Genomic DNA, 22,116 nt, shown 5'->3' with positions numbered 1-22,116 from the left:
CGGTACAGCGATCATAACAGGGGGCCTACCGCGAAAACCGAAATTTGCAAATTGCGGGGATCTTTCTCTTTTACGCTCACTAAGACGTAATTAGAGTGATAGTGAAAAATGCCCGCTATTGATGAACTTCGATTTTCGCGGTTATAACCCAGATGCCCATTGCGATAGTGTAGTAGTAATTGAAATATAAAAAACCAGCTTGTCAGTGATCGTTGTCGCGGACTTCCGCGATGTACGCATTGTTGCACATGGCAACACATGTAACATCTTGTATATTGTCTATGGTAAGCAAACCATACTTTTCCTTCCTGTTTCTCACACATGAAGTTTCAAGTTTGTTAACTTATTTATTAACGTGTGCCCGAAGCCAGCCTCGTACAGCCAGAGCATCATCTCTCTAATTATCTGAAAGCTAAGTATAATGAGTATATAAAAGAGGACTTGTTCGTCCCACGCATATATTTCCTACATTTATTTATTGTGAAATCTATGTATGACTAGATTCAATGTACTGACCGCAATGTGTTGAGTTGACTTATAAAGACGTGACATGACGTGTGATGATGTTGCAAGAGAACGTAATGATTACATGCTCTTTGGTTACGAGCAGAGGTGTGCTTGTTTATGTCATGGTCAGGTCGGAGATGCGTCTGCCGACCTGAGCCCAACCCTCGTCTGGCATGCCATAGAATTGATAGTGACCTGTAAGGGGCTCGTACACCCTTCGGATAGGTGCACTCTTGGCCATAGCAAGGGACTGGTGTTTCCCTCGTCTGGCATGCCATAGAATTGATAGTGACCTGTAAGGGGCTCGTACACCCTTCGGATAGGTGCACTCTTGGCCATAGCAAGGGACTGGTGTTTCCCTCGTCTGGCATGCCATAGAATTGATAGTGACCTGCAAGGGGCTCGTACACCCTTCGGATAGGTGCACTCTTGGCCATAGCAAGGGACTGGTGTTTCCCTCGTCTGGCATGCCATAGAATTGATAGTGACCTGTAAGGGGCTCGTACACCCTTCGGATAGGTGCACTCTTGGCCATAGCAAGGGACTGGTGTTTCCCTCGTCTGGCATGCCATAGAATTGATAGTGACCTGTAAGGGGCTCGTACACCCTTCGGATAGGTGCACTCTTGGCCATAGCAAGGGACTGGTGTTTCCCTCGTCTGGCATGCCATAGAATTGATAGTGACCTGCAAGGGGCTCGTACACCCTTCGGATAGGTGCACTCTTGGCCATAGCAAGGAACTGGTGTTTCCCTCATTTGGCATGCTATGGAATTGATCTATGGTTTGTGACTGGTTGCGACCAGGTCACCGCACTCCTTATCCAGTGCAAAGGTTGACTGATGAGACTTACCAAGACATAGACAGTTGTGACTATTACACAGACATGCATACCTATATATGTACTTTGAGTCCTGTGGGACAATGTTGAACTTTACTATGAATAATGATTTCTTGTTGTCTGTTCCTACATACATATATACATGTTACAATGTTTATGTATCTATCTTGAGAGATAGATGTGTTATATTATGATACAGGTTAAGGATACTTAGTGACCCATGGTCATAAATCTATTTTCTACACAGGTGGTGGTATAAGATCAAGTTAGAGCTGGCCTCTGCGCTTGGAGCTCATGAACCAGGGAGACATACTCCAATTACATCATTTGAATAAGGTATGAACCGCACTGTCCATAGAATAACCGACCTCTCTTTCCTAATAATATAAGCGAAGCAGATCTAAGTTCATTAAGATAATAAACAAGTATACATGACAAGTTGATAGTAAACTTATATTTCATTTAATAAGGTCTTAGAATCATTAGGTAACTCGAACTCAGGCAATCAGTCTATTTATCTTAGTATTTTGTATCAACGTCGATACAAAAATTGGTGGAAGAGTGTCTTGGATTTAATTCAGACCCACATAAACTCATGAAATTATCTAATAAATTATTTACCAAATTTATACTAAAATACACAAAGAGATGGCAAAAATAAAATGGTCAAAACATATTAAGACATGATTTAAGTACGCATAATCTATAATGACTGCATGAATATTCAATAATCATGATTATTTGCAGTATTTGTGACAATAAAATGCAATTCTTAAGAGGTCAAAGGTCGCCCTGTGGATAGTGTTGTTCATACTAATAACACATAGAGCTACCACCTTTAATAATCATACACCCAAATTGTTTGTGTATTGCTGAACGATTTTGAACTTAAGTTGTACCGAATTTATATCGCCAAGGTCATAAGTACGATGTGATCGACTTAAATATCAATATTAATCTTAAGTTGCGTATTTTATGACTTCAAATTGATCACAACTTTGATATTTCAAATCGTCGCGCCATTTGACGCACGCCGCGCATGCGCGACGCGACGCGATCTACTTCATTCATTCATTCGTTCACTTCACAAGATGGAGGAAATTAATTTACCAGTGGAAGTTTTACGTGAATTGTGTTTTGTGCGATGCTGAAAGTGTTGAAATAAAGTGTTATATTTTTATCAAGAAACAAAGGTGAGTACTTTACGAATATGTGATTAGTAAAATGAAAGATTATTCGCGTACGTGACATGGGCACATATCCCATACGATATCGGATCCAATTTGAATCATTGATTTTAGTAATCGATCGATATTATTTCGTCTTACTTGATAATAAAACCTAGTACAAGGATTATGAGGCATCCTTTGTGATTGTGAGCGAATTTACCTAGTATCAAAGAAATCATCACGTAATTATTTCATTACAACAAGCGACGCCATTACAATGCGCAACTTTGCGTATGCGCGTAAATGATAGACGTAGACGCGTACCCTCGAGATTACAAAGGAAGTGATAATTGCGTATTAATTCTATACGTAAGTGATCTTACTTGAAAGAAATTTGATCTGTACAGCTTGACATGTTTACTTACACTATTTTAATGCGTATTGCGTAATACTAGTTCGTATGATACCTGAGAGGATTAAGTACCTAGATGCTTATATTACTGGGTCAGAGGTTATTAAATATACTTAGAATGATTGTTTGTTGCAATTGAGTATAAGACCCAACTAATATATTGTTATGAAATAGGAATTTCAAGAAATACAGCGTATGTGCTGACGGGTTCGGATTGTCACATTTCAACGAGCCGAGTGTGAAACCAAGCGTCTCTACGCGAAAATACTTCTCTGTATGAGGAGATTATAAACATTCTTACGAAAAAATCACAAGGTACGTAAACACGATTAATATAATGTTAACCTGGCATAAGGCCACATAATATGTGTAATATACTGTCGAATTGCGTATTCGTTAAAGGTTGGATCGTTTACTCACAAAATTAATTTATTACGTAGTTTACACTCCGAAAAGCGCCATCTACCGCTTACAATACAATCAAATACATGAGACAATACTATTGTTTATATTAGTATTGAGTGATGATGAAATAATAGAGCAATATTCAAATAATGATTACATATTAATATGTTAAATATTTTGTGATAAAGGTTTTGAATTTTAACCATGTATATTGTGTTAGATAAATTACACATTTTGGTAAAATAAATATTGAATATGAGTGTGTATGTACGGACACCCTTTCATGTCTGTACTGTAAGTGGGAACTACACTTAGTTAACATAATTAAAACAAGTTTGTACACTTCAAAGAATACATGGTGTATACCATGGCTTATGAAACCCTGAAGTAATAATAAATAGTATTGATATATTCCATGAGTACTATTTGAGAACTTATTAATATACATGACGCTATGTTCATCATCATCATATTAGTCATGTTGAACCACTTGTACTTATGAGAAAGTTTAATTCATTTTGGATAATATTCATATATTGACTATTTTATGCGTCATAATTAGGATGATGTTCCTGTTAGTGAAACAATTCACACACTGAGTGAAATTATGGAAATTTTACCAAATCCTGACAATATTATTATTTTTTTTATGTGAAGTTAACTTGTTTTAAAATGCGTTTCCAGAATAAGAGAGAATATTATGGAAGCTATTCTGCTGAATCGCCTTTCTACATTTGCCACAAACATCAAAGAACATCAAGTCAAAGCATCAGAGCTATGTGCGTGTCGTCCATGGGGAAAGGATGAGTCCGAACGAGCATCTGTCGTCGCATCCAGACTTCAATCTATACTTGGAAGATTTCAAAGCGATCTCTATCAGTACTTCAATCTGTCTAAAGACCCTAACGCCGATGAGATTTCAAATCTAACCGCAGTACAGCTAGAAGGTGATGACACTTTAGCCGAACTTAAGGCAAGAATTCAAGTTGATAAGGATACAAGACAAGTTACGTCCGATCCTACAAAGAATAGAAGCAAGCTACCAGAGCTGGACCTAATATCTTTTCATGGTGAGGTTCTAGAATGGACACAATTTTGGGACCAGTTTAGCTCCAACATTGATCAAAGAAACCTACGTGATGTGGATAAGTTGCTATATCTCAAAGCATCATTAAAGGGTGAAGCCAAAACTATAATCGATGGTTTAGAAACTACAAACGATAATTATAAAATTGCCATAGATACTCTAAAGGAAAGATACGGCAACAGAGTGCAGATTATTGATGCTCACTATTCTTCCTTATACAAGATTAAGAAAGCAGCAAGGCCGCAAGATTGCAGAAAGACATTGGATGAACTCGAGAGACATCTAAGAGTCTTACAGTCCCTAGGAGAGGACACTAATAAAAATCATTTAAGATTTCTTTTCATGGAAAAGTTTCCTGAAGACGTCGTTTATGAAATGAAATTAAAATTAAAAACGGAATCCATCGAAGAAATAAGAAAACAATTAAACGCTATAATATCAGCAAAGGAAGATGCCAAGAGGATTGGTGTTGAGACTAAAAGTACAGAAGCCACCTTTACCACTGAAACTTTACACATAAGGGATAAACATCCGAAGAAACCTACCTGTGACACAAGAATTAAACATAGAATTATAAAAATGAGAGAAAAACCAAATAAATATAGACAAAATACATCAACCTTTTCAAACACGTTCACGTCTAAGAAGAGAACGTATGAAGCCAATAGTACATCGAATAATGCGCAAGCATTCGGAAAACGAAGTAAAATTGAATGTATGTTTTGTCAAGGAGATCATTACAATGACGCTTGCACGAAATTTAAGACCTTAGCCGAGAGGAAAAGGAAATTACTTAACCGTTGCTACATCTGTTTGAAAATCGGTCATAGACAAACTATCTGTAAAACGACACACATCTGCCGTCATTGTGGTGCAAAGAATAAACATAACAGAGCTTTGTGCCCTATGAAACTGTCACAAATAACAAAGGCCACGTCTACCAAAACCTTTCACATAGATGGAGATGGATCAACCGTTCTTCAAACAGCTGTTGTAAACGTCATAGGTCATGAAGGTTTAATAAAAAGATGTAGGGTGTTGCTAGACACAGGATCTCAGAGAAGTTACATCACACGGACGGAAGCCAAAGAATTAAACTTGAACGTCATAGAAAATAACCACTTATTTGTCTTTACATTCGGATCCTGGAAACCACGAGAAGTGGATAGTCCTCTTGTCAAACTTACCATACAAACCCTAAATGATAAGCTAAAAACAGTATTTGCAAACGTTGTACCTTCTATCACTCAAGGTATTCATTATCCAAGACGAGAATTAACGAAGTGGATTAACAGCTCAGAATATGTGTTAGCCGACGATGGCTCACTCTCTGATAGAATTGATATTCTTATTGGCAATGATTACTACCTCAGCTTTATGTCAACCGGGAAGGTACAAATCCAAGAAAATCTATACCTCGTAGAATCTGAATTAGGATGGATCCTCTCTGGAAAACCAGACAGCTCCCATAATAAAAATGATGATCTCTCCGTTCTCACCTATTCTCAAGCATCGTGGGAAAATAAACTTAATGAGCCTGATCCACCCTTAGATACAGGAAATGTCAGATCCTTGTGGGAATTAGAGTCAATCGGTATTACAGATTCTCCGAAGGTCAACCGGGATGAGGAAGCAATCAAACACTTCAATGAGAATACGATATTTAAGAATAACAGATACTTTGTCAGCTGGCCTTGGAATGAATATCCCCCGGATCTACAGTCTAACATAGGACTTGCACATGGCCGACTCGTTAGTCTACTCAAACGAATAGATACAGAGACCTTGCGTATCTACGATCAGACCTTGCGAGAACAGTTTGAAACTGGCATCATAGAAATTGCGGTAGACAAAGGGAATACTGACCATCCGATACATTACCTTAGTCATCATGGAGTGTCGGCGCCGGGGAAAAAGCTTAGAATTGTGTACGATGCATCAGCAAAGACAAAGGACAGCAAAAGCCTTAACGAATGTATGTACTGCGGCCCGATGATGTTAGAAGATCTAACTGGTTTGCTGATAAAGTTCAGATGTCACAAAATTGGAATAACTGCTGATGTAGAAAAGGCTTTCCTACAGATAGGCTTACACGACAAAGACAGAGACGTCACAAGATTCCTGTGGCTAAAGGATGTGTCTAAACCAGCTGTAGAAGAGAATCTTATACACTACAGATTTACACGCGTTCCCTTCGGAATTATATCCAGTCCATTTTTGCTGAACGCTACCATCAAATACCATTTATCTAAAACCAATGATGAACGTTTAAAGAGTCTAGCTAACGACATATATGTGGATAATGTCTTGACAGGATCGAACAGCGTCAAAGAAGCAATGAGTCTGTATAAAGACAGTAAAACGGTATTCCAACAAATATCTATGAACCTAAGAGAATGGAGTTCCAACTCTAAAGAGCTCATGCAGAACATAACAGATGCTAGTACAGATAAAACTGTAAAAACTCTTGGTTTAAATTGGGACCTAGAAAATGACACGATTTGCTTAAGGATAAAGAACACCACGAATGCTTATACGAAGAGAGGTATTCTGAAGACCATCGCTGCCATATACGACCCATGTGGTTTTGCTGCACCAATAATACTACCAGCTAAATTATTACTTCAAAAATTATGGAAGACAAAATCGCATTGGGACGCTCCATTATCTGAAGAAATGGCAGCCGAATGGAAAACTATCTTAGAAGATCTTAAGCAAACTCACAACATATGCCTGCCTAGGAACATAACGAATAACCAAGAAGGCCAACTTCACTGTTTCACAGATTCGTCGATGTCAGCGTATGCAGCCGTAGTTTATCTACTGCAAGGAGACAAAGTGAATTTCATTATTGGCAAATCAAGATTAATACCCTTGAAAGATCAAGACAATTTAAAGATTCCTAAATTGGAGCTATTAGGAGCTCTAATAGGCAGCAGACTAATCCAATATGTCATGAAACATCTCCAGGTGAACATATCACAACAAGTACTATGGACAGATAGTCAAATAGTAATAGATTGGTATCAATCTAAAAAGCTGCTGCCACCATTCATCTCAAGAAGGATAGAGGAAATCAAGAAAAACAAGAACTTGGCTGTAAGATATGTCCCGTCTGAACATAACCCAGCCGATGTAGCAACTAGACCAACTAATTCGACAGAAGATTTTCAACGATGGCTCAGTGGCCCGAAATTTCTAAAGGAAGATTCTCATAACTGGCCATACCGACCCGCAAGAGACGTTACTCTTCTGGCGGGGGAGGGTCTGTCGAATAACATCACACAGAAAGCTGAATTGAACTCAGACACGAAAAATCAACTTAAAAGGAATATTGACTTGAGCAAGGCACAGAAGCATCAGACAGAAACCAGACAAATCTTTTCAGAAACACGGGAAAATGTGAATAACAGAATAAGTTCAGAAGTACAAGAAATACGAAGTATACAGAGACAGTTTTATCCGGATGAAGTCAACGATAAGATGACACATCTTACCCGCAATCTAAGATTATTCAAGGATGTCGACAGAATCCTTAGATGTGGCGGTCGTTTGACGCACTCAGATTTATCATATGACGCGAAATATCCAATTCTTTTGCCGAAGGATTGTGAATTTACCACAAAAACCATAAAGAAGGCGCATGAAAACAACTACCATGTTGGAGTACCCCACACCCTGGACATAGTCAGACAACGTTTTTGGATTCCACAAGGAAGAGCTCAGGTACAAAAGTTTATTAACAAGTGTCCGCAATGCGTGAAACATGGCGGAGGACCTTACACATTACCAGAAACTCCAGCATTACCACCTGAAAGAGTTAAGTATGAAACAGCATATACTTACGTAGGAGTGGACTACTTCGGACCGATGTATGTTAAAGCAGAAGGTAAACAAAAACGTTGGATTTGCTTGTTTACCTGCCTTGTAATTCGCGCTATACATTTAGAAATAGTAAAGGATATGTCTGCGGAAGAATGTTTACTGGCGTTCAGAAGATTTATGGCCACCAGAGGTGTTCCTACTTTGATTGTTTATGAATCAGTACTTGTTGAGCTTAAGGGAACATTACAAACATTCAACTAAACAACCCAGAGTCAGATCTCATGATGTACCATGCGTTGGTGATATTGTACAATTAAAAGGTGATACAAAGAACAGAGAAAACTGGAAGGTAGGAAGGATCTCCGAATTAATTAAAGGTACTGATGGATTATACAGAGTCGCTAAAGTAAAGGTTGATAACAATATATTTACAAGGTCTATATCACACTTGTACCCTTTAGAAATTGAAGACATCCCATCGCAAACCGATTTATCTGGTCATCAAGCGGAAGTCGAATCTGCACCAAAGGCAATGAGAATGGAAGTTGAGGAAGATTCGGACTTACCAATGACACAAAGGGAAGATTACCCCAACATGCAACCAGATGGAAGCACGGATGGGACTGATAGCATGGACACGGACACGACACATAGCATAGATAGGATAAATGAGAACACTGACGTTACTAATGAGAACGTAGATACAGCAGAAGAAGAAGACATAGATTTGAGACATGGCAATGTAGAAACAACAAATGATCTTGTTGACAAGAATAATGAATCAGCTTCGAATCAATCTGACAATGAAAGGCAAAGAAGGAATGCGGCAGTCCAAGCTATGGAGAGAATCCGAGAATGGACTCGCCATTTAATGACTACTCTAACTACTTCGCAATAGCTCGCCTCGGCGGGTGTGTCGCGGACTTCCGCGATGTACGCATTGTTGCACATGGCAACACATGTAACATCTTGTATATTGTCTATGGTAAGCAAACCATACTTTTCCTTCCTGTTTCTCACACATGAAGTTTCAAGTTTGTTAACTTATTTATTAACGTGTGCCCGAAGCCAGCCTCGTACAGCCAGAGCATCATCTCTCTAATTATCTGAAAGCTAAGTATAATGAGTATATAAAAGAGGACTTGTTCGTCCCACGCATATATTTCCTACATTTATTTATTGTGAAATCTATGTATGACTAGATTCAATGTACTGACCGCAATGTGTTGAGTTGACTTATAAAGACGTGACATGACGTGTGATGATGTTGCAAGAGAACGTAATGATTACATGCTCTTTGGTTACGAGCAGAGGTGTGCTTGTTTATGTCATGGTCAGGTCGGAGATGCGTCTGCCGACCTGAGCCCAACCCTCGTCTGGCATGCCATAGAATTGATAGTGACCTGTAAGGGGCTCGTACACCCTTCGGATAGGTGCACTCTTGGCCATAGCAAGGGACTGGTGTTTCCCTCGTCTGGCATGCCATAGAATTGATAGTGACCTGTAAGGGGCTCGTACACCCTTCGGATAGGTGCACTCTTGGCCATAGCAAGGGACTGGTGTTTCCCTCGTCTGGCATGCCATAGAATTGATAGTGACCTGCAAGGGGCTCGTACACCCTTCGGATAGGTGCACTCTTGGCCATAGCAAGGGACTGGTGTTTCCCTCGTCTGGCATGCCATAGAATTGATAGTGACCTGTAAGGGGCTCGTACACCCTTCGGATAGGTGCACTCTTGGCCATAGCAAGGGACTGGTGTTTCCCTCGTCTGGCATGCCATAGAATTGATAGTGACCTGTAAGGGGCTCGTACACCCTTCGGATAGGTGCACTCTTGGCCATAGCAAGGGACTGGTGTTTCCCTCGTCTGGCATGCCATAGAATTGATAGTGACCTGCAAGGGGCTCGTACACCCTTCGGATAGGTGCACTCTTGGCCATAGCAAGGAACTGGTGTTTCCCTCATTTGGCATGCTATGGAATTGATCTATGGTTTGTGACTGGTTGCGACCAGGTCACCGCACTCCTTATCCAGTGCAAAGGTTGACTGATGAGACTTACCAAGACATAGACAGTTGTGACTATTACACAGACATGCATACCTATATATGTACTTTGAGTCCTGTGGGACAATGTTGAACTTTACTATGAATAATGATTTCTTGTTGTCTGTTCCTACATACATATATACATGTTACAATGTTTATGTATCTATCTTGAGAGATAGATGTGTTATATTATGATACAGGTTAAGGATACTTAGTGACCCATGGTCATAAATCTATTTTCTACACAGGTGGTGGTATAAGATCAAGTTAGAGCTGGCCTCTGCGCTTGGAGCTCATGAACCAGGGAGACATACTCCAATTACATCATTTGAATAAGGTATGAACCGCACTGTCCATAGAATAACCGACCTCTCTTTCCTAATAATATAAGCGAAGCAGATCTAAGTTCATTAAGATAATAAACAAGTATACATGACAAGTTGATAGTAAACTTATATTTCATTTAATAAGGTCTTAGAATCATTAGGTAACTCGAACTCAGGCAATCAGTCTATTTATCTTAGTATTTTGTATCAACGTCGATACAATCGTAAACAATATAAATTATGTAAATTCAAACGTAAAACATATCTAAAGCTTTTGTGCCCTGTAATACGTGTACTGTGCTTTACAGGTGAATTTTTATCGTAGTTTCAGTACAAAATCCACTTTATGACCATGAGCTATTTAAATAGTATTTTTTATTTGCGAAAGAAATTGACCATCTAAAATTTATCGATTATTTTTAAACATATCGACTAACGAAATTTTTTAGTGTGGCAACATTTCTCCTGTCACCAGTGTCACCATTTGTGTCAACTACCGGAGCAAAACAAAAACATTAAAACACGGAAACATGCCGTGTCTTATCCAACCTCGACATTGGCAGAATCATCAACACCTTGATGGAGCCATAACACGAAAAATTGATTGAAAAACATTGCACTGTGTGCATTGATTTCACTGTAGAATGTAAGTTATCGTTCAAGTTACACTATGATGGCATGATCGAACAGTCTGCTATTACTAAAGATGTACATTTTTTTTAAATAATTCATTACATTTCACAGCATAACGGTATTCTAAATAGGGTGACCAGATGTCCCGTAATTTACGGGTTGTCCTGTATTTCAGGCATGAATCTTTCATTATCCCGTAATTTGGCGAAACCAATACGGCACAGTACATTGTCCCGTAATTTTATGATTAAATTGCATTTATTGATAAAATAGTACATTACGATACAAGTGCGAAAAATATGAAATCCGAAACGAGTGGCGATAAATTAAAACACGACCGAAGGGAGTGTTTTAAATCGACACGAGTTGCGAATTACCTATTCGCACATGTATCATACTCATTTTGTTACATAATATCTAAATAACAAGTATTGGTTTCTATTAGCATGTCTTCTCATCTTGCCTTTTAATAATGAGGTCGCAAGCGTGCATCCCCGGTAATATGTGAAGAGAAGGGACAGTTTTTAAAAATTCATCAAAAAACTATGGTAGTAAATTATACAAAATGATGAAAAGAACAGTTTTAGCAAATGTTGTAGATTGTTTAAGTATCAAAATTACGTTGAAATTAAGTCCATTTTCAGAGAAATTGTCACTTGTTTTGTAGTTAGTTCTGGAGAAGTTGTACAATTTCATCAACTAAATCTATGAATTTGAAGTTGTTGCGACTAAAATCGATAACGGCCTCTTAACTATTCTTTTTGTGTAGACCACTCTCTGTTGTCAAAATCATCCTATTCCTAGACTCCAGCTATCATGCCATCAGTTAGTCATATATGTAAAACTGCTCACTCGTCATCTCATACGCCCAGTAATAATAAAGAGTAAAAAAAAAAAAACTTTTTAATAACAATATTTATTTAAAGTTTAAATTTATGTTTTTTATTGAGCTTTGTGCACTTTTTAGTAATGTCTAATTTTTAATAAAATGAGACAACGATTCAGTACATTCATACTGAATATTTATGACAATTTAATAGCTCACTTTTTATTAAATTTATGTCAACCCTGTTGCATTCCTCACGCCATTTTGTCTTCATACTTGAAATAATTTTATTTGATTAGAATTAAATTGATAATCGATCTTGAACAAATTAGAAGGATGTCGGAAATATAGTATTTTAGCGTACTATATATTTTTTCAAAAGTATATAGTACAGAGAGCCAAAATATAGTACAATACTATATAATATAGTACAGTGGAAAACCCTATATCATGGTCGCATTTTTATCACTCATGTCATGCTACACTTTCACACTTACATACTTTTTAGAATGTGACAGACATGATGACAGATGATAAAAACCGACCATCTTAGCCCTAATGTGTTGAAAAGTGAAGTTTAAATTTACTGCTAAACATGTGCATTTTCAAAAAAGGAATAATAACAATCGTTATTATTTTAAGTCTGTTATAAAGGTTAATATCTTACCCTCTTATTCATAAACATGTACTAAAGTTACGATGCCGCTGATCATCGTTTGTCCCTTTCCATCATACCAATACGTCGGAAAGGGACAAATGATGATCAGCGGCATCGTAACTTTATTACATGTTTATAAGGGGGATAATGTCTTGTGAGGAATTAATTACATACATATTGATAGTCATATGAACGTTTTGATCCCTAGCATAAGCCGCAATATGGCACATGATTATATATTACTGTTCAGGTATAAATTGCACATATTTGGTTACTCTTTGGTTACTTTTTTGACTGCTTGAATGCTACTTTACCCTACCCTGGGGTCCCTGGGGTAGTGGTTTCTAATGTGGTCCTATGTTGACCCCTTACTCAATAACTGCCATGCAAAGATTGTAGTAAATAAAAGAAGTAATACAAATTGTATGTAAATATTTTTATTGGTTTACCTAGATATCGGGAACAGGTTATAGCCCGAACCTCAGAAACAAAAATAATTATACCAATATGTTAGCACCATATTTTTACGTTGTTTTTATAAATCATACCTTAACTTGCTAAGAATGCATAGTAATATGTAATGAACAGTTATGGTCTTTTGTGTTTTATATGATTATATGTTAATCTAACATATAATTTACATTGTGATCAAACTAACATGAATTTACAACATTACCTAAATTAAATAACTCCCACACATAATAAAAAGTAGTACAGTAATACTTAAAAGTTGACATTGCTTCACAAAGTTCATAATTATTTTACACATATTAAACAATCAAATACATTTCTACATAATTATGCTGGCCGATTTTTATTGTAGAAACACCACAATAATAGAGTAACATTGATAACAAATCAAGTTCAGTTGTATCTCAGTAAAACATTTTTTTTTTTAATGAAACACCCACTTCTCAAATTTAGATGTTAGCACAATAAAAGGGGTTAATTTTAGTTGGTTTAATTCTGTAATCATCTCATCCACTTCACAACTGGATAACGTACAGTTCAGAGTGATTATTGTTATAAATTACTGTATAAATAATTTATTTCTAACTACCGTAAACAAGAGATTCCTCTGAATCAGGTACAACCATGTGGTTTTTTCGCATACGAGTTTTTGGCAACAAGTCTTCGAGAACAATTTCTTTGATAAATGTCAGTATCGGAATCACTTTCTACGTTCACTCCCAACTGGTCTTGGTATTCAAGAAATCCATATTGTTGGCCCAAATTATTCCTCGATTGGTGGAAGATGGGTCCTGTGACACTGATCTTGTTACAAATATCCATTTTGTCATTTGAAGTGTCACCAGACCCATTTTTCGCCGATCGGGGTATAGAACATTTGAATTTACTTTGTATTTGACATGATATCAATGTTACTATCAAATAAATGCCTTTAAATTGTGCTTGTTAACTCAATGTAAATGTGAACTTAAAAGTACTATGGTATCACTTATCTCTAAACAAGTCAAGAGTGTGGTAAAGTACATAAAACAAATTTTGGTCCAGCTTCAACAACTATTTTGATTAATCCTTGTTAATTAAGACATCTCGACGCCATTACAGTCTTTGGTTAGGACAGAAGTAAACAGACCCTACAATAACTTACAATTTAAATAATATCACAAGCATAATTAACATTGAAATTCTCGCGCTAATCTCAGTCAAACGTAAATTGAAAGAAAATGGTTAAAAACAATTAAATTGCTTATTATATAAGCTGGCTGAACCACTTATCATTTAGGGAATAAAATAAAAACAGGAATTACATATTATTAAATCATCCACACTTGTCTTGAAAAGATTACTAACTTTTATTAATTGTTTAATTGGTGTTTAGTAAAATGTTCAAGACAGCTATTATTGAATAACTAACAAAGCTATGTACGGCACAAGTGTACAAAAAGCGAGAGTCGTACTACGGAGATGGCAATAGGTACCTAGAGTTAGAAAATAAACAACGACAAAGGATGTAGTGCACCAAATACTATGCGGGGACCGTACAGTAGTGTACACCATTTTGTCAACTACCTATATTACACGTACTTTTTAATACTTTTAAGGCATATATCTTCGTCTCCTGTTATATAATTATCCACCTAGAGCTAAGTAATCTAACCCACTTTCGCACTTAAAAAAATTCATACTTACATGTTTCCGTTGGATACTTGTGTTCAATATCTTGAAAGTGCTGAAAATGCTTAATGAATTTAAAAGGCACTCGATCTGAGCTTGCAGCAGTTTCATGCCTGTATTAAATAATTAACAAGAGGCACCAGACTCGGTGTATTTTTGAAATCCCTCCTAAAGTCCTGCTAAAGTGGCGTTTTTCTCCGGTAACAATATGCACTATTATTTGAGGCCAAAGCCCAGTGCGGCGTGCCCTACGTACGTTTACTTCGTGCGCACCGTCGGACTGCCAAAACGTATCTTCATCTTAATACCACAAGGATGTAAACTTCACGCAGCTCAACATACGTGCGGAGCTTGGTAACTTGCTTCCCAATGTATCTACGCTACAGATGTGCAAGTCGCCAATAAGTCGGAAAGTCGAAAATTTCTCAGGAAGAAAGGAAACTAATTTTGGAAATGAAAAATTTCGATTCCCGTACAAAAGTATGAGCAGTTCCAGAATTTTTTCCATGTATACATTTTCCGACGACATCAGTGTACGCGGACTTCGTCCCTCCTCGCACTCAGCTGCCCCCGGCCCCGGAGCTACTTGGAGGAGGGGTAGTAGTAGAGCACGGCGCAGCCGGGCAGCTGCCAGCGGCTGGCGTGCAGCTCGATGAGCTGCAGCAGCGTGCGGCGGATGGAGGGCGCGGCGTGCGTGTTGAGGAAGGCGTCGCGCACGGCCGTCAGCAGCCGCTCCAGGTCGCCGGGCAGCGCCTGCTCCAGGTCGCGCCCGATGTACGTCAGGACGAAGAACAGGTTTTCGGTCTGGAAAGAGAATACTTCTTTTCATCACACCGGTTCGTCGAAACTATTTGTACTTCGAAACTGATAAGAAAGTTGAATTTTATCCACAAGAGTGATAAATTAGTTTGATACAAATTTAGATTTATTACCTCGTATTTATGAACTGGAATTGCCTTAATAGAAGCGCTATCTTCAATGTGATTCTGATTGGGCAACTCGAGCAAGTAAAGCAAAACTCACGTCTCCGGCGGAGGGCACGGGCTGGCGGATGCAGTCCTCGCAGCACTTGCAGATGAGCGTGAGCAGCACGTGGCCGGGCTGCGCGGAGGCGCCGCGGCGCTGGATGGCGCGGCGCCGCAGCTGGCAGTACATCTCCAGCAGGAACGACAGGAACGCCATGAGCCGCGGCCGCCCGCCGCCCACGACCGTGCCTAGCAGCTGTGAAAACAGTTCGACACTTAGAAAAAGTTTACCGTTGGAAGCCAAAACAATTTTACTCAATTTAAAGTTAGTTGGCGAATCGTAGATTTTTAAGAGACGATATTTTATAAGGAAATTTACGTCCGAACCACTGTATTTGTAAACTTAATATTGACGCCCGCCAGGCAGCTATTGTGGGATGTATTAAACTCAGATCAGACGAGTCAGACGAATCCACATCGAATGCCGCCTAATGACCGCTTCGCGAGGAAATTCCCGCGCGAAACAGTTCAATATGCGTGTGTGCCTCACCGAAGTTCGTTCGACTTGATCGAGACATGTCCATGTTCATCGTAAGACGGTCGTTCTACGTGGGACCTATATACAGTTGCCAAATGCAAAGTGGATAATGAAATTTTGAGCCTATAATGAAGCCTTGACATTTTTGTCACCCCTCCCCCCCGGCAGTCCGGCCCGGCCGCCCTCACCTTCTCCCGGTCGTGGTACCACTGCTGGCAGGTGTTGAGCAGCGACTCGAGGAAGGTCTCGGTCTGCTCGCGCTCCACCACGGCGATGCAGCGGCGCGCGGCCGGCAGCGCGTAGCGCGGCGACTCCACCGCGCGCGACACCAGGTGCCCCACCGCGTCCATCAGCGTGCGCGCGCACACCGAGTTCGGGTCTGCCCAACGAACACAACACACATTACAACATTAAGAATAAGTTTTTGGCAAAAAAAAAACATTTTTGGTACAAGCTTTTATCGCTGACTGTACCTTTCTTTCCACAGGCAACTAATACTCATCGAGACAATCCTAAAAACCCCAAACACAATTAGGTTGCGTTGTTTTATCACAGAGTTCCTGTGGCTACCTCCTGTCTCCATCATCAGATCAGCTCGATGGTACCATAATATTGCATTGTCACCCGACTTACATATGTATGCAAATTTTCAGCTTCATTGGAAACCGGAAAGTGGGTCAAATTTAACTTGCAAGATTTGTTTACAGACAACGGGACGGGTGAAACTAAATAAAAGCTTGTAAAAAAAATGGTTTTTGAACAATTAGATTTTCTTTATGGCATTATCTTCCATACCCATAACATGAATACAGTAGGTAGCTAAATTATGTAAACATTTATCGAAAGTATATTTAATTTGTTACTTGCCCTGCGCTTCTAACGTATATTAAAAGCATGATAGTGTGACGCTGAGTCCATGAATGTCTATCTTCCAAGTGACTAAGCCCAGAACTATAGAACCTTCGAGTGCCTTGTCGATGCCCTCCTGGATCTCATGCGAGAAGTTGCCCAGGTCCCCTGCATCAGCAGCCAGTCCTAACGCCGCCGCCATTCCACTCGTCAACGTATCAACCAACCTGAGCGACTTGGAACGTTTTAGGCCGGGGACGAACTGCGGACGGATGCTCCTCCCGCTCCCGTTGGAAAGGGACGAGGGAGGAGACTTCTTCTCTGGGAAGTTCTAATACATGCTGTAAACATATGCAACTAGCTGTAGACATGTACCTTCTAATGCCTTGTCGATGCACTCCTGAATCTCCTGCGGAAAGTTGCCCAGGTCCCCTGCATCAGCAGCCAGTCCTAACGCCGCCATTCCGCTCGCTAGAGCATCTGCCGACGTGAGTGACTTGGAGCGTTTTAGCCCGGGGACGAACTGCGGACGGATGCTCTTCCCGTTCCCGTTGGACAGGGAGGAGGGAGGGGACTTCTTCTTCTCTGGGAAGTTCTGCTGCGGCTGCAGCTTGAAGTGGACACGCGGACCCTGAAATGGTATAAAATACAACAATGTACAAATGGCGGATTTAATACCAAATAGCATATTACATCCATAGCTAATTACATCCATTAGGCCTTTATAGACGCAAGTCCCATCAAAAAACATAGGCCTCATGAACGACGTAAAAAGGCAAATAAGTAATAGTGATCGTCTCGAGAAACCAAGATTAAACTGGCTTTTTGATGAATCGCTAAGTAAATACAAGTGACATTAACGAGACCTACATTTTAGCATCTTGCTGATAACAGACGCATGACAATTAAATACTAACAAATGTAAGTAGTACCAAACGCTATAGCCGTTATCATTTAGCTGTGTAAATTCATGCAAGTTTAACTTGATATTTCCAATTCTTTAATACAGCTTTCTAGTAGCGAAACATTACGATAACAACGATTATTTGATACATAAAAATAATTAAAGTCACTTTCTAAGCAATCAGCAGAGTATGAGAAAAACAGCTCGACCAAGCAACCTGGTGAAGGCGCCGCACTCGTTCGTGAGCCGCCGTGAGCACTGCGGATCGGACCGGATTGGGACCTCATCGACCTCAACAGACTACTACACTTTTTACCTCATAGAACGACACATACCTGCGCCACGTGCCCGCTCGACGCGCTGTTGAGGAGCGCGTGCACGGGCATCACGGGCCGGTAGTGCGGGGGCACCTGCGCCGACAGCACGGCCGAGCGGGAGTGCTGCAGCCCTCCTCCAAAGGTCACGCCCATTGCTGGTCTGCAACACACAAACGTTCTGTAAAAACCGTTTGAGGAACGCGTAGAGTGCACTAACCTTATTTGTTTCTACCCTACTTACTCAATGAAACTATGAATATACTGTCTTCGGCGAACGCTACGCACGAACGACACTTGGAAATTGCTGGCCGTGCGTACTTGCGTAGTCGTGAGTGGGCCGGTAAAAGTAAACGTGTAGAAAAAAACGCGAAGGGAATTATCGCACGGACCATACTTAGTATGAAATGAAATTGTTCTCATTTTAAAAACTTAAATGCTATGTGCCAAATATATATTTCGAAAAAATAAAATAACGACTTCCCTATTAACTCAATATTAATAAAACTTACTTGTCGTGCATAATTTAGTATAAAATGTTCGGCAATTGACTGGAACAGTTTTTAGGGTTCCGTAGCCAAATGACAAAAAACGGAACCCTTATAGATTCGTCATGTCCCGTCTGTCTGTCCGTTTATGTCACAGCCACTTTTTTCCAAAACTATAAGAACTATACTGTTGAAACGTGGTAGGTAGATGTATTTTATGAACCGCATTAAGATTCACACAAAAATAGAAAAAAAAATTTGTGGGTTCCCCATACTTGGAACTGAAACTCAAAAAAATTTTTTCATCAAGCCCATACGTGTGGGGTATCTATGGATAGGTCTTCAAAAGTGATATTGAGGTTTCTAATATTATTTTTTTCTAAATCAAATAGTTTGCGCGAGAGACACTTCGAAAGTGGTAAAATGTGTCCCCCCCCCCTGTAACTTCTAAAATAACAGAATGATAAAACTAAAAAAAATATATGATATACATTACCATGCAAACTTCCACCGAAAATTGGTTTGAACGAGATCTAGTAAGTAGTTTTTTTGAATAAGTCATAAATGGTACGGAACCCTTCATGGGCGAGTCCGACTCGCATTTGGCCGTTTTTTTTCCTAGTTAATACTTTAGACACAAAAATAATTCTTGGTTAATAACAATTCCCGCCTTGTTATGTAAACATGAATTATTTATAATAATAATGACCACATTCATAATTATTTTTGGTATGTGTTAATTAATAATTACCACGTGGACGTTTACACTCCACAAGTTTTTTTATTGAATAATAGTTCATTTAAGTAGGTACAGTCACGGAATTTGAGGTTTTGTCACTATTCAACCTAATACTAGGCCATTACATAGATTCTACAAGTGACAAACCTTCAAATATCGCGAATGTATATTAACATTAATAACGTTTATGTCAAAATAAAGTTTACATTTAATTTATGAAAGATAAAGTTTTAGGTCTTCAAGTAAAAGTTACCAGATTGTCGATTAGGGTGGTATTCATTGCACCTTGGCAAAAATAACGCCTTTTTAACAGGGATAACCAAAAAAGTAAGGTAATACCTTGTTCATGAGTACACCCGGGTTGTATTATGTAGTATTGTGTAATTCAAATAAGAGGTTAAAAACTGCACGTTCGACTTACCGTAAGATTTATAAAAAAAAAACGATAATATTAGATCCTCGCGCAGGTGGAGGAGTCCTTGGTTTCAATTTCACTTTTAACTAATGTGGATATCCCAAAAACCGTAAAAAAACTTGGTAAAAAAATTTGGTATTTGAAGAGCACACAATCACAATTGACCAAGGTCCAGGGGCAAGTGAATCCAAGCTACCTGTACCTTAGTACCTGTCCCTTCGCGACATCCCCTCCCTTTTCAAAGAAGTAATTACAATGAACCCACAGCGTGGTGTTTTAGTATTAACAGGGCATGCCATTTCGTCAGCTAATTACTTAACTAGGAGCTAATTTATTCCCACTATAACGACAGGATTAATAGTAACACGAAACTAGCAACCGCCGCCATACAATCGTAGTTATACTCTCATTTTGACATTTCATATGAACAGTCGACGTCAAAGATATGTTTACATTTTTCGCCTTATTACAAAGGAGTACCTAAGATGCAAAAGTGTAAACATATTTTTGACTTCGACTGAACATTCAAGTAACATATAAGTATGTAAGATTAGTATTTGTTTTCATTGTTAGATAGAAGTTGTAATACAAATAATTTTTAATTACGGTGACATTTCAAACATTTGTCCGCCATATTGTAATTTTTGACAGTTAGGCATCGAAGACACAGGACCTATCCGGCATTCAGCCAAATTGTGTAGAAATATTTTAAACGGCTATTAAATTAATCTATTTAAATATTTATAAATCTACACATAAATAATTATAAAGATTATGCCCAATATGTCCATGGGCGTAATGAAATTAAACAAAAATCTATTACCGCCCGTGGGCATAATATAGCTCATTCCATCTCAATATGCTAGCATACAATAACACCGTTTACGAGCAAGTGTAATGAAAAGGTGTTTGTGAACTCGACCGTACTAGACTAGATCACACCTGTACCTTATACGATCACCGCTTCAACAACACAACTATAATTGTAACTCATTACAACGAAAATAAAAGCATTTGTTGTGATCTAGCTTATCTGATGATGACCTAACCGAATGAAAGAGAAAGTATCTACACAATTCCCACGACTCGACGTTGTTTAATATTATAATTAATGTTTTTGATGCTGTTACGCAAAAGGTTTTCAATTGATTCTTCCCCACAATAAATATTACCCCTAGTCGCCCACTACATTATGGCAAGGCAAGTAACTATCTACTTAAGGAACTATAAGGAAATCGCTCTGGCTACGTGGTCCTACTGCCTGTTCTACCAATCGGACCACATGAACTTTTTTCCGCTTGGTCCGATTAATCAGATTTACCAGGAATTGTAATTTCGCTTCGTCCTACCGATCGGACCACACGAACTTTACTACCGATTAGTCCGATTAACGAATAGGACCATTGAAACTATCATTTTCTTAGAAATCTGTGATCGTGGAAAATATCAAATAATGTTGGTAAAGTCCGCCTAAACAAATTTTCACCGACGTAATATTTTTCATTAGCCATTTACATTTATTTTTATTGCTTTAAACTCTGTGCAGAGTTGATACCTTGGTCCGAATCTACTGACCAAAATGTCCTTCCTTCTTTCATGTCTCCATTCTGGAGATATGAGTGTGCCTTTCCAACCTCTTGGTTTTTAGGGGGTGGCAAATCGCCGCCCGTGACTACTACTGACCAAAATGGCATGTCATGTCAGCCTTTTATCCACCAACCGAACCTAACAACGCTAACACCTTAATTTTAGCCGGGCAAATAACAGTGCGATGACGACAACTATTGTCACAATGCTCGTCCTTTGGTGCTCTCATAAATAATAATGGACAATGCGATGGCAACACAAAGGACGTATAGCCAACGGTTATCTAATGTTGCAGCGCCTTTTTAAAGTATGGTAAAAAGTTACAGCGCCTGTTATGGAGGACGTGATGGCGGTAGGCAAATTGATGAATGATGAATTGATGACTAAATTAGGTAATCGATGAATGCAATGTGGAATTAAAAGTAATAGAAATTAGACGGTT

The 22,116-nt window shown here is 39.0% G+C and overlaps 2 protein-coding genes and 1 long non-coding RNA gene across 6 annotated transcripts in view; 2 read left to right on the top strand and 1 right to left on the bottom strand.

The window, feature by feature from the left end:
* Nucleotides 1-219: 219 nt before the first annotated feature.
* LOC133524464 (uncharacterized) lies at nt 220-4,807 on the top strand. The gene is made up of 3 exons (XR_009800381.1): nt 220-2,539; nt 3,102-3,242; nt 4,017-4,807. It is a non-coding gene; the product is annotated as an uncharacterized LOC133524464 (long non-coding RNA).
* A 19-nt stretch (nt 4,808-4,826) lies between these two features.
* LOC133524463 (uncharacterized) lies at nt 4,827-10,840 on the top strand. The gene is made up of 2 exons (XM_061860501.1): nt 4,827-9,229; nt 10,539-10,840. The coding sequence occupies exon 1, from the start codon at nt 4,999-5,001 to the stop codon at nt 8,503-8,505; it is 3,507 nt and encodes a 1,168-aa protein (XP_061716485.1). The 5' UTR covers nt 4,827-4,998; the 3' UTR covers nt 8,506-9,229; nt 10,539-10,840.
* Nucleotides 10,841-15,317: 4,477 nt separating this feature from the next.
* The window catches only part of LOC133524484 (CBP80/20-dependent translation initiation factor), a 47,080-nt gene continuing 40,281 nt past the window's right edge, over nt 15,318-22,116 (bottom strand). For 2 of the 4 annotated variants that reach the window (XM_061860534.1, XM_061860537.1), the window contains 5 exons: nt 18,467-18,608; nt 17,603-17,858; nt 16,567-16,757; nt 15,899-16,096; nt 15,318-15,679 (listed from right to left, as the gene is read on the bottom strand). In XM_061860534.1, the coding sequence (XP_061716518.1) occupies nt 15,458-15,679; nt 15,899-16,096; nt 16,567-16,757; nt 17,603-17,858; nt 18,467-18,608 (1,009 nt within the window). In that variant the 3' untranslated portion in view covers nt 15,318-15,457. The remainder of the gene's footprint in view (nt 15,680-15,898; nt 16,097-16,566; nt 16,758-17,602; nt 17,859-18,466; nt 18,609-22,116) is intronic. The other 2 variants (XM_061860536.1, XM_061860535.1) reach the window with 2 other exon arrangements.

Source organism: Cydia pomonella, chromosome 13, assembly GCF_033807575.1.
Source record: "Cydia pomonella isolate Wapato2018A chromosome 13, ilCydPomo1, whole genome shotgun sequence".
NCBI classification, from domain to species: Eukaryota; Metazoa; Arthropoda; class Insecta; order Lepidoptera; family Tortricidae; genus Cydia; species Cydia pomonella.
This window is presented reverse-complemented; position numbering and strand designations above follow the sequence as displayed.

Bases quoted from the DNA above. Each gene is read 5' to 3' on its own strand.
- LOC133524463 (XM_061860501.1), top strand. From the start codon at position 4,999: ATGAGAGAAAAACCAAATAAATATAGACAAAATACATCAACCTTTTCA.